Source organism: Leguminivora glycinivorella, chromosome 7 (genome assembly GCF_023078275.1).
Source record: "Leguminivora glycinivorella isolate SPB_JAAS2020 chromosome 7, LegGlyc_1.1, whole genome shotgun sequence".
In the NCBI taxonomy this organism is placed as follows: Eukaryota; Metazoa; Arthropoda; class Insecta; order Lepidoptera; family Tortricidae; genus Leguminivora; species Leguminivora glycinivorella.
The window spans coordinates 12,611,838-12,624,219 of NC_062977.1; the positions used below are offsets into that span (position 1 = coordinate 12,611,838).

Sequence of the window (12,382 nt, forward strand, 5' to 3'; positions counted from 1 at the left end):
ACGCGATTAAATTTCCATCACGTTTCGATCTGGTTGGTGCGATCATGATCGCGGCAACGTGCTGTAGTGCCTATAGTGTAAACAAGCAAAGTATAGATAGTCTCGGGTTAGTTATTGGTATCTACTCATATTTGCTCATATTTTTTCAGCTATGTCTCATATTATACACAATTGCTTTCACAACTTGTCGGCCGTAGAACTGTACCTACGGTGTCGCTAGGAGTTGTTTTCGCATGTAGAAGTTATGTTTTGCCGTAATGGAAATTATCAATCCAATTCAGTACGACAGTATTAATCATGCAATGAATTTAAAAAAAGTCTGTGAACACAAGAAAAATTACGACCGATAATCGATTTCTATCGGTTTAATTTAATCCCATGTTATGATAAAATTGATAAAGGCTACAAAGAGCTTAATCGAGTGCAGGGGACTTTAATTTTTTGATCCGAAGGCTACTGTCACGGTCAACCTTTAATTTAATTTATGCGGGCCACAGATTTTGTTACATTTCGAAATGGTTACATGAATACACTTAGATAGCCGATAAAGAATGGAAAAAAATACTATCATATCAAGGTGCGCATTTTTCGAACACCTTTAGATTTGTGAGTCTAATAGATAGCTTTACCTTACCTAAGTTAAGATACTAACATTACTAACAATAATCACACTATTTCTTCAATATTTGCTTTTCTGATGACTGTAACTCCGGGGCCCGTTTCTCGAAAGGTTACAAGCCTTGTATTACAAGTGTGTTTCCATGACAACCCATACGATTTGACAGTTCGCGCACTTGTAATACAAGGCTTGTACCTTTCGAGAAACGGGCCTCTGGGGCCCATTTCTCGAAGCTACAAGTTACAATTTTATTTACAAGCGGTTGTCAATATCTAATATGACAAGTTGGAAAGAGACTTCCGCTTGTAACTTGTAACTTTCAGTTTTGAGAAATGGGCCTCTGGGGCCCGTTTCTCGAAAGGTACAAGCCTTGTATTACAAGTGCGCGAACTGTCAAATCGTATGGGTTGTCATGGAAACACACTTGTAATACAAGGCTTGTACCTTTCGAGAAACGGGCCACTGGTCTTTGCAACACCTCAAGACCTTTCGTATGATCCCACCTATAATATAACAATTATAACATACTAGCTTTTGCCCGCGGCTTTGCTCGCGTTAGAAAGAGACAAAAAGTAGCCTATGCCACTCTCCATTCCTTCAACTACCTCCACTTAAAAAATCACGACAATTCGTCTCTCCGTTTTGCCGTGAAGGACGGACAAACAAACAGACACACACACTTTCCCATTTATAATATTAGTAGTATATATATAGGTATATACATAATGAGGTAACGCCCACAAATCTATTGTAATATATATCTAAGGAAAAATACACGACCTAATTTTTATTCAGCAGGCGAATTGGATACAATTAGGTACAAATTTAAATAAACCGAATCGACATAACGGACACCATTTACGAATAGTTTCCTTAGACATTCTGCTAAAACCCGATCTGCATTAACTAATAACATCGTTATCATTTGCAGCACAACCGATGGAATGATAAGTATGGAAGATATGCTCAAGTTAAGGAAGTATATATATTTACACGTTGCGATGGAAACGGTTAAAATCCACAAGGAACTTGAAGGACGGAAGTTTGCATTTTCCTAGAAAACTGAACACCGGTCAGACATTTCTATCAAGAACCTAGAACCTAAACGCGTTATTCAAGTATACATTTTCACGCTAAATCATTTAAAAACAAAACAATAGTACATTACGATACAAGTGCGTAAAAAAGGAAGTTCGAAACGAGTGGCGATAAATTAAAACACGATCGAAGGGAGTGTTTTAAATCGACACGAGTTACGAATTTCCTTTTCGCACGTGTATCGTACGACGTTTTTCAGTACAGATGAGCCTCCGAAGTTTCGACCTGGCATATAATGAACCACTTCTCGAACTAGTGCGTAAAAAAACGACCATCTGTACTGAAAATATATTTTCATAATAACAAAAACAAAGAGACCTAATCGAACCACACAGCAGAACTGATTACCTGAATGCAACCATTACGTCTCCGGAGCACAATGAAGGGCACAAGTCACTAGTAAACTGTCAATGAACACAAAACACAGCGTTGCAACAACATAGCGAAATCAGCCGGTCGGAGCCGCAGGCTCGCGTCCCGGGCGGTTCGGTGCGTGTGCGACACGGCACTGCGCGCCCGACGGACGACCTCATGCCTTCCCTTCGAGTACAAACTGCCGCGTAAATATAGAAACTCGACGCAGATGCCTCAGAACAGGAACACGACGCACTCGACAAAACGCCACGCTTGACGCGCCTCGGTACTCGGTTATTGCTTTTACACGACGGATCGCATAAGCATAAATATCCTAACATAAACAATCCAATTAGGATATAAAATTAAACCAAGTAAATGTCCACCTAAACTTTTAGCCTACAGATCATGCAGATGAATTAAATAGGTCATGAATAAAGCTCCTGTCGAATTTCCGGAAGAGGTATTGAACATTTCTGCAGGGCTTTCCATCTGAGCAACTTTGTATATATATATATTTTACGTTTAAAATTTTTAAGATCATTGAAACATCTTTAGTTTGTTATACTTATACATTATAGTTCCGTGCGCTTGGCACGTATTCTTCAGCTAGTCAACGCCAGAGTGGCAAGCCATGAAAGAGGTGTAAAAACTGCTACCTATTACAGAACCGTCCATTCTGTGAGACCCGCCTCGCACTTTCCCGGTTTTTGAAAGATGATTTAATTTTGCAAACATTTTATATCTTGTCCATCTTTTAGCGTAATAGAATCCACACTATTTGTTATTTTTAATCTTGGCTACCTTTAAAAGACAAAACAGAACCTTTAAAAGATCTCATGTGTCTATACGTCCGCCTGTCACAGCCAATTTGCTTTACCGTTTTAATGGTTAGCGGGTAAAACGGATGTAGTAAATCGAACGAAACTACGAAGAACTTTAAACACTTACCTGAGTAAATTGAACGTACAATCGCTCAATCGCTTTGGCTTAAGGTGAAACAAGCTTCGACAGAATTCAAAATAACTCACTAGAGTACTAGAGCAGCTTTAGAAATAGGTAAGGTAAAGGAACGTAAGGATATTGTTTCCATGTCTGTTGAACGGACTATAGAACTAAGTGCTGTAGAATTGGAGCAATTTATTGTTGTCTGTGTGTATAGGCCGCCATTAAGTAATTTTGAAACTTTTGAAAAAATTATGGAATCTGTGCTACTTAAAATATCATCTTCTAGTAAAAAAATACTTATATGCGGCGACTTTAATGTAAATATCTTGGAAAATTCAACAATAAGTATCAGATTGTTGAATCTTTTCAAATCATGTAATCTCAATCATATTTTTATGGAGCCTACTAGAGTGACTGCCACTAGTGCCACCTGTATAGATAATATTTTCACTGATATTTTTCCTACTACTAAAGATGTAATTAGCAACTTAGAATCAGACCATTTAGGCCAATTGATAGTATTTGAGACATTAAGGAAAAATACTTTGAGAAAACAAATAACTTTTGTACCAGTAACCTCCGACCGCGTGGAACGAATGAAGCAAAGTTTGGTTCAGGCGCTACCCTCCCTGTCTTCCGATATGAGTCCTAATAGTATGTATAATTCATTCTTTCACACTTTTCTGCAACATTATAATGCAATATTTACTTCAAAATCGGTCGTAGTTAGTGGTGCATCAGTTTTTAGTGAGTGGGCTACTGCAGAGTTACATCAACGAAGACGTGCATTGTATGCCTTGTATGAAGAACGGCGGTTTAATACGAGTGATGAATTTAAAGAACATGTTAAGCAATATTCGAAGAAGTTCAAGATAGATTGTCATATCGCTAAGCGAAATTATCTTAGTAATAAAATAAAAAATAGCTCTGACATTATTAAAGCAACGTGGAAAGTAATTAATGTGGAAACTGGTCGCTCGAAACACGCAGTAAAAGATATTAAACTGAATATTGATAACAAAATTATAGATTCCAATTTTGAAGTAGCAACAGAGTTCGAAAAATTTTTCACCGAGATACCAGCATTCACAACTAAGGATTTAAATTCATCACCCTTATCTGCCGTCACATTATTAGAGGAAAACGTTCCTGAGTGTTGTAGAGACCTTTATTTTGAACATGTTTGTACCTCAGATATAGTAAAGGCATTTAAATCAATTAATGTCAAAAAAACTAGTGACCTCTGGGGGTCTCCGTCCATGCCGTAAAATCCTTAGTTGAGATTGTAGCGCCTGACTTAGCAGTTATATTCAACAACAGTGTTGACTGCGGCGAGTTTCCTGATCTAATGAAACATAGCAAAATAACTCCTTTATTTAAATCCGGCAGCCACTCTGACCCCACTAACTTTAGACCAATATCTGTGCTGCCAACTTTCAGTAAAATATTTGAAAAATTAGTTCTTTCTCAATTAGTACGACATTTTAACGTTAATAATTTAATGCATAATAAGCAATTTGGCTTCACACGGGGTCGCTCGACAACCGATGCTGGTGTTGAGCTAATTAAGCATATTTTCGATGCCTGGGAGGAGTCACAAGATGTTTTAGGTATCTTTTGTGATTTATCTAAGGCCTTCGACTGTGTTTGTCATGAAACATTGATCAGGAAACTACATTATTATGGAGTCAGAGGATCAGCACTAGATTTACTCAAGTCCTACTTAAATGGTAGAATACAAAGGGTAGATGCCAATGGACAGAGATCAACTGGGTCATTGGTCTCTATGGGTGTACCACAGGGATCAATATTGGGGCCTTTCCTGTTCCTTATCTACATAAATGACTTGCCATTCCTTGTAAAGACCCACCATGATATAGTATTGTTTGCAGACGACACCTCACTTATTTTCAAACTCAAACGACAGCAACAAGCTCACAGTGATGTAAACAATGCTATCTCTAAAGTAGTGAACTGGTTCAATGCTAATAATTTATTATTAAATGAAAAAAAGACTAAATGTATTAATTTTGTCACTAATAGTAACGTAAGGAATGAGCAAACAAGTGTCGTTGTGAAGGATGAGGAATTAGAACTGGTAGATAGTACAGTTTTTCTTGGTATAACTTTAGATTCTAAACTTCAGTGGGGTCCCCATATTGTTAACCTCTCGAATAGACTTAGTTCTGCAGCTTTTGCAGTGAGCAAGATCCGTCAGTTAACAGACGTGAAAACAGCTCGATTAGTTTATTTTAGTTACTTTCACAGCATTATGTCATATGGTATTTTACTTTGGGGCAGTGCTTCAGAGATAAATACCATATTTATTCTGCAGAAGAGGGCTATTCGAGCAATATATAAAATGAACCATAGAGACTCACTTAGAGATAAATTTAAGGACATTAATATAATGACAGTGCATTGTCAATATATTTATGAGAATATTATGTATGTACATAAAAACATTTGTAATTTTAAGAAAAACTGTGATGTACATAATATAAATACTAGAAATAAACATAAACTCGCGGTGCCCTTCACACGGCTCTGTAAAATTAAAAAATCATTCATGGGTAATTGTGTTCGATTTTATAATAAACTTCCGAATCATATTACTGACTTGTCAATTAATAAATTTAAGAATCATGTAAAGCGTGTACTCATTTCCAAAGCTTATTATACAACACAAGACTACATGAATGATAAAACAACGTGGGATTAATTGTTATTCGAAATGGTTTCTTATTTTTACGTTTTTTATTATTATTATTGTTGATGAAATTAATATTGTATTTTTTTGGACATTGGATTTTTCCTAGAAATATTCTAGACATGTATTTTTATATATACATATACCTAATTATATATTTTTTGTTTAACGATTATTTTTATATGAAATTGTATATTATAGACTCAATATTATTATGAACAATAATTTACAACAATAAATTGCTCTGATAATTAGGTTAGATTAAGATCATAATATATATGTAATGAACTATTCATAAGAGCTTGTAACTAGGCCTACATGAATAAAGATATTTTGAATTGAATTGAATTGTTTATGCCTTCACCTTTTCAGCCAGATAAAGGTCAGCTCATGCTTTTAACACTGATCAACGAACCGCATCTTTCGAGTAACTTAAGTAGATGAACAATCGCCTTGAGATATAACAAAAAATACACTTGACTAAATGCTACGTAACTTTCAACTGTTAATTGTTAAGTAGTTCAAGATAACAGTTGCTACGTTAAATTATTTTGTCGGTGATGTGTGTACCCAGGACACATAAATACGTCCAACAAGATATCTATCCAATAGAGTTTTCAGATAATTAATAGACAAAAAATCGGCCAAGTACTACTCGGAATCGCCCACCGAGCCCACCGAGGGTTCCGCATCCGTGCAAACTTTCAATAGTTAAAATAATCTCATGTTTCGCATATACCTCAAGACTTGACTAGAAGTATAGGTATAGCGCCATCTCTCGTGAATTCGCTAACTTATCTGCGCGACCTGTATAGTATGTTGGTTTTTCAGGGATAATTCTTTATAATGTTAACCGATTTCGACAGTTTTTACTTTATTTGAAAGAGATTTTTTACGTAAAATCACGTGTGAAATTGAGGCATACACATACACATCGTACGACATCGAAGTACGACAGACGAGACGGACAAAGTCGCGCCATAAGGATTCATTTGGACCTTTTTGGTACGGAACCCTAAAAAACGACAACCTGCTGTTCTGAGTTTAAATATATTTAGTTTCAGAGTTCCATCGGTGGCGTCTACACAACACCTGTCTGTTTACCTATTTGAATTAAAACCAAAATTCAGCACATTTCCTCCTGTCCTTTAAAGCTGGTAATTTGTGTACAGTATAACGCGGTATGTAAATGAAATATCTTGGTAATGATGATATTTTTTTGTGTTAGTAGTTAGTACAGTACCTACATACGAGTAGATTTAAGAAGGATTTAAGTTATCACAGTAATTTTGAAATAATTAATTTAATTTTTAAACTCTGACCCCTTTGCATATCTAACTATAATTTATGGATATTTACGACTACAAAGTTAAGAGTGTGCTATTTGATGTTTTTCAGTAACTTTCAGATAAGATGGATTTATGAATCACATCATTTATTTTGAAAGCTCAAATTAAATTATGCATGCTAATTAGTTATGTTAATGAGTGATAAGACATTGACATTACATTTGATTTCTTTAATGATAAAAAAACGTAAACAGTGTCATTAAAAGTTAGTAATCATATAAACAAATTAATAATATGAGATTACTTATATGATATACAAACACCAAAATATTATTGAAACAGTTTATTACCTACCTCTTGCTGACACGGTTTCCGACATCGTCCTCAGGGCTTTCGCTTGACTTGGCTGCCTCATCCTGTGAAAAGTAACATTATTACATTATGGGCACTTATACTTAAAGCACAGTATAATAAAGAGTACTATCGGACAGTATGGCCACTCCTGCTCACCTCTGAAAGTGCCGCCCACCCCCTCTCGGTTACCTCACAGTTACCGCCTGTCAAAAACGCGAACAGTCGACCTGTTATATGTCACTCATACAAACATAGTACGCGTGCACCTACAACAGCTTAGACTGTGTGCTAGGAACGCGCCTCTTTCATATATTTGATTGCCAGTGTCCGAGATCTGCTTAATGTTTATAACAGTAAGGTCATAGACAAGAGTGCCATAGAGGGATTATTGTGCCTGGTCAATTTGCTCAGTCACAGGTGTTTTTGCGAGTTCATGCTTTTGCTTCCTGCCTGTTGTAAATGTAGGAACTCTTAATAAACACTGGTCAAAGTTTAAACAGGCCAAATGTAAAGGCCAGAGCCAGACACACTTTACCATATGTCACACTTACCAGTAATTTGTGTATAAAACTTAGTCCACCAGTACCAACAAGCTTTTCTCTAAATAACACCCCTATTAATAAATCAAAATAAGAATATTGGTTTCTAATATACATTTAAAAAAAATAATAATATCCATGGTAAATTAAGGCCAATGCTGTTATCAAAACTAAGTATTGTTTGCAATAAAATGAATTACACACTGTGTAGTTTACAGTCGGAGTGACTGGGTCTCTAAAACCAGGCGTTTTAGCACAACTTGCGCTCCTGTCGCGGAGATCGCGAAGTCTGTTATTGTGATATGTATCCAAACCGTCACTCTTAGCGTATTCTTCACTGGTAACACTGGCGATGGAGGTGAGCAAGTGTCAGAGGTGACCGCGAGGAGAAAGGAGCGGAAACGAGTTGAGACACGTGGAGAGAGATGCTCTGAGTACTGGTACGTAATTCGCCGTGTGTGACGTGTACGACGCTCTTGGTAAGTGAGACATTGCTATATTTGATATACTCATGGATATTGCAGTGACCATGAGTTAACGGCTACCTTGAGATAGAGCTGAGTTGTTGAGTTGAGTGATATTCTGTGTGTAGCTCGAGTTTGAATGCAACATGTGAGGTGGCTGGTATGCTATCGGTTTGAGTTACTGGAGGTTACTTTATGGAGGCTGATGGATGAGCTGTAGGGGTTGTTGTGGAGGCTCGTCGGGGACCACATGGTTCCCACCTCAGTACTCATCGCAAGTTCTTGAGCATGAGATAAGAGTGCTGAATTGCGGGATGCACGATGAGTTCTCCTTTGGAGATTCAGTTGTGCCGTGCATCCACTGATAAGAGCCACGGGACTTGGGGCCCTTCTAATTTTCCCTGAGAGAGTTTAGAGGTTGCATTCATAACAAGAGATGAGATCGAGTTAGATTTGAGATGGAATTGTACGCCCATCGAGTGTTGATTCATGGTCGGTGCAATGGCTATGTTGTACTGTGTTATATGTATAGACCCATGTAGCCAGATTGCTGTTACATCCCTTCTAGAGTAAAATCTCCGCTACATTTTTGGTGGAGATGCTTAAAACCGAACTTAAAGCAGTCTGTCGGTTGCGGTTGACGTCTTTGGAGAGATAAAAGAATTAAGTATGAACTTAATATTGAGAATTTTCTGTTCAACTCAATTTTTTTTTGGTTTGGGTATGCCCATAGTGGTGTATACACATGGGGTAGTTATGACCATTGTGGTGGGTATAGACAGGTAGTAATATTACCTACCCAACCATGAAGAGAATGTGCACGTCTCGAGCTCCGTACTTAATGTTGCACGGAGGACCGGCCGACAGATGAGTTTTATTTGTTCTATAAGTCTAAATTTTATTTACGCAGAAATTGTAATGTGTTTAAAAATTATTGAATAAGGAGCGGTATTTACGCATTCTTTTAAACATTGGCAACACTGCTCTGTCCACGTTCGGAAATACACAACTCATCACGTTCGGAATTTATTATATAAATCTGTCATTCTGTGCACCTTACTTCGTTTGTTTTATTACAAATTAATTTAGGTGTAAGGATAATAATAAATATTAAAACATTTACTTGTTTTATTTCCCTCACGGCTATATTTACGATGCGGTATATTTGTTGTGTCTGGAACGAATCGGCAGCGGACACGACAGATTGATAGGTCAGGTCGTGTAAAGGAGGCTTAAGAAATAGAGTGAAGTTTAGTCTATGGCTTAAGTTTTGTAAACTTACCCGGTTTTCTTTTCGTTTTCGCGTGCTGTGATAAAAGTTTGTTTCTAGAAGTAAAAATTAAATAAAACTGTGCAATTACTTAATTTAGGAGTGCTAAAGTGTGTGAGCAGATTGCTAAATAACTCGCTGTAAGTAATAAATTTAAGACGACTTCACTATTAAGTAAATATAGTAATTAACATCTTCTTGTAAAACTAGCAAACTTCTATGGTTTAAAGTGGACTCAAAATCAATGCATTTCATTGCAGATTAGCATCAAATAGGACACACATAAGATTAATAAGTAAATGAAGAGTATCAGTAGCTTGCATTGCGTACAAAATGGACCTTTTAGTTTCAACATTAGAATTGCGCTTAGAGAGGCTAACAGAAGCTTTAACGGGAGCCGCCGAGGCTCTTCATAGTATGGAGACCGGCGTAGAAAGGGACAGGATAGTTGCCGTCAAAATTAATGTTAATAATAGATTATCGTCGTTCACAACAGACCTCAACAGATATTTGTCTGGTGATAGCGCCAATGTAAGAGAAGATCTTTGGAAACAGTGTCGCGACGTGCAGATTAAAGCGGAGGACGTGCTAACGGAATTGGAAATTGCCATGAAACTCTACTGCCACGAAGGAGATAACAATAATAGGACACGTCTACCTAAATTAGAACTCGGCAAATATAATGGTGATGTCCTAAAGTGGAATACATTCTGGGACAAGTTTGCAGCCAATGTCGACAATAAGGATATTGCCAATGTGGAGAAGCTCTCATACCTGCTAGCATCTTTGGAGGGACCAGCCCTTCAAGCAGTTGAGGGTTTGGAGACTACAAACTTAAATTATCCAATTGCGGTCGATATCCTCAGTAGCCGTTTCGGTAAGCCTTCAAAGGTCATTGACGCTCACAACGAGGCTTTGCAAAAACTTACGGTAGCAAAGGATTTACCTGAAGATTGTAGATGCACTCTGAACGCCATAGAGAAGCACCTGAGGGTATTGGAGGCTCTAGGGGAGAAAGTTGATGCTAGTCACCTTAGAGTTATTATACTTAATAAATTTCCATCTAAAGTAGTATATCAAGTGCGACTGATGGCGATTGATGATTCATTTTCTGCAATCCGAAAAGCTTTAGATGCTGTAATAACAGCAATGGAAAGTTCGAAGAGTTTGGTCGTTTTAAATCCAGAGAGTTCTGTTATTCCTGTGAAGTCCAGCATGATGGAGCTTCAACATGATGCTTCAACAGCGACGTTGCAAATTGCTACGAGAAAACGAAGATGGCAACAAAAGAGGGAAGCTGTCTCAAATCAAAATAGGAAACGCATGAAGAAAACATGTATATTTTGTAACGGGGAGCACTATAGTGAAGATTGCACCAAATTCAACACCTATAAGGAAAGGATCGGGAAACTGCAAGACAGGTGCTACGTTTGCTTTCAAATAGGGCATCGTGCCTCCAGATGTACCAGGAGGAGGAAGTGTGTGCATTGCTCAAAGATGCACAATAGAGCATTGTGTCGACAAAAGGTGCAGCGGGGTAAGGACACTACCATGGTTGTTTCAAATATGACTTCAGTTAATACACAACTAAATAAGCCATCTAATTTCTTACAGACAGCTGTAACCCAAGTAAGGACAGCGGAGGGGAAAAGTCTACACATTAGACTTTTACTTGATTCGGGAAGCCAACGTACCTACATCACAAACAAAATAGCTAAATTACTACATATCAAACCTGACGGAGAAGATTGTCTAGTGATTTATACATTTGGATCAGAGAAGCCTAGAGAAATGCTTTGCCCATATGCAACCATTACTATAGTAAGTAAACGTAATGTTGAAAGAATGATTAGAGTGAATATAGTCCCATACATCACTACAAAGGTACCAATGGCTATGATAGAGTCACCGATGATAGACATCTTGGCTGACGATACTTCTACTGGTGAAGGCATTGATTTATTGATTGGAAATGACTTATACTTTTCATTCATCAGAAAGAGTGTTGACTTGGGGAATAACACCTTTCTAGTAGATTCTGATTTTGGCTGGTTTCTCGCAGGAAGTGCTACCAACAACACGGAAGGGGACATTCTATCTGTGGCTACGTATTGCCAGTGCCATGATATTAATCAAGACCATTTTACAGAACCAGATCTTCCCCTGCGTACCATAGACGTCAAATTCTTATGGTCACTTGAGAGCATCGGGATATGTGATTCTCCAAAAACTACATGTGAGGAAGAAGCTGTTCAGCACTTCAACAAGACTGTCAAATACAGTGAAGGAAGGTACCAGGTCAAGTGGCCATGGATAGAGTATCCACCAAAATTGCCTACCAATTTCGGACTTGCCTTTGGTAGATTAAAGGGTGTATTGCGAAGATCAAATAAAGAAGATAAAACAGAATATGAGAAAATCTTAAAGGAACAGTTGGAAGCTAACATAATAGAAAATATCTGGGCAACCGAGCTTCGCTCGGTTCTGTCGTATCCTTGACATGTGTCGCCATCTAGTTCAAAAATGAATAGTACCTACATCGAGCGAAAGAATTCTCAGCCTTAACAACACAACTACTCCACACGAGATGGCGCGCATTTCGCCACAAAAACTCAAATAGTGTATTTTCTATTCGTTTTAGCCTTGACCTGTGTCGCCATCTAGTGTTTGCAATAAATAGTACTTACATCGACCGAAAGAATTCTGTCTTAACAGTACAACTACTGCACACGAGATG

At 37.6% G+C, this 12,382-nt stretch overlaps 1 protein-coding gene across 3 annotated transcripts in view; it reads right to left on the bottom strand.

Annotated features, from left to right (window-relative positions):
• Positions 1-12,382, bottom strand: part of LOC125227765 (protein phosphatase Slingshot) — a 43,761-nt gene that overhangs the window by 25,127 nt on the left and 6,252 nt on the right. The window contains exon 2 of one of the 3 annotated variants that reach the window (XM_048132084.1): positions 7,373-7,434. In XM_048132084.1, coding sequence (XP_047988041.1) covers positions 7,373-7,434 — 62 coding nt within the window. Of the gene's footprint in view, positions 1-2,065; positions 2,260-7,368; positions 7,435-12,382 lie in introns of those variants that run through there. The other 2 variants (XM_048132085.1, XM_048132086.1) reach the window with 2 other exon arrangements.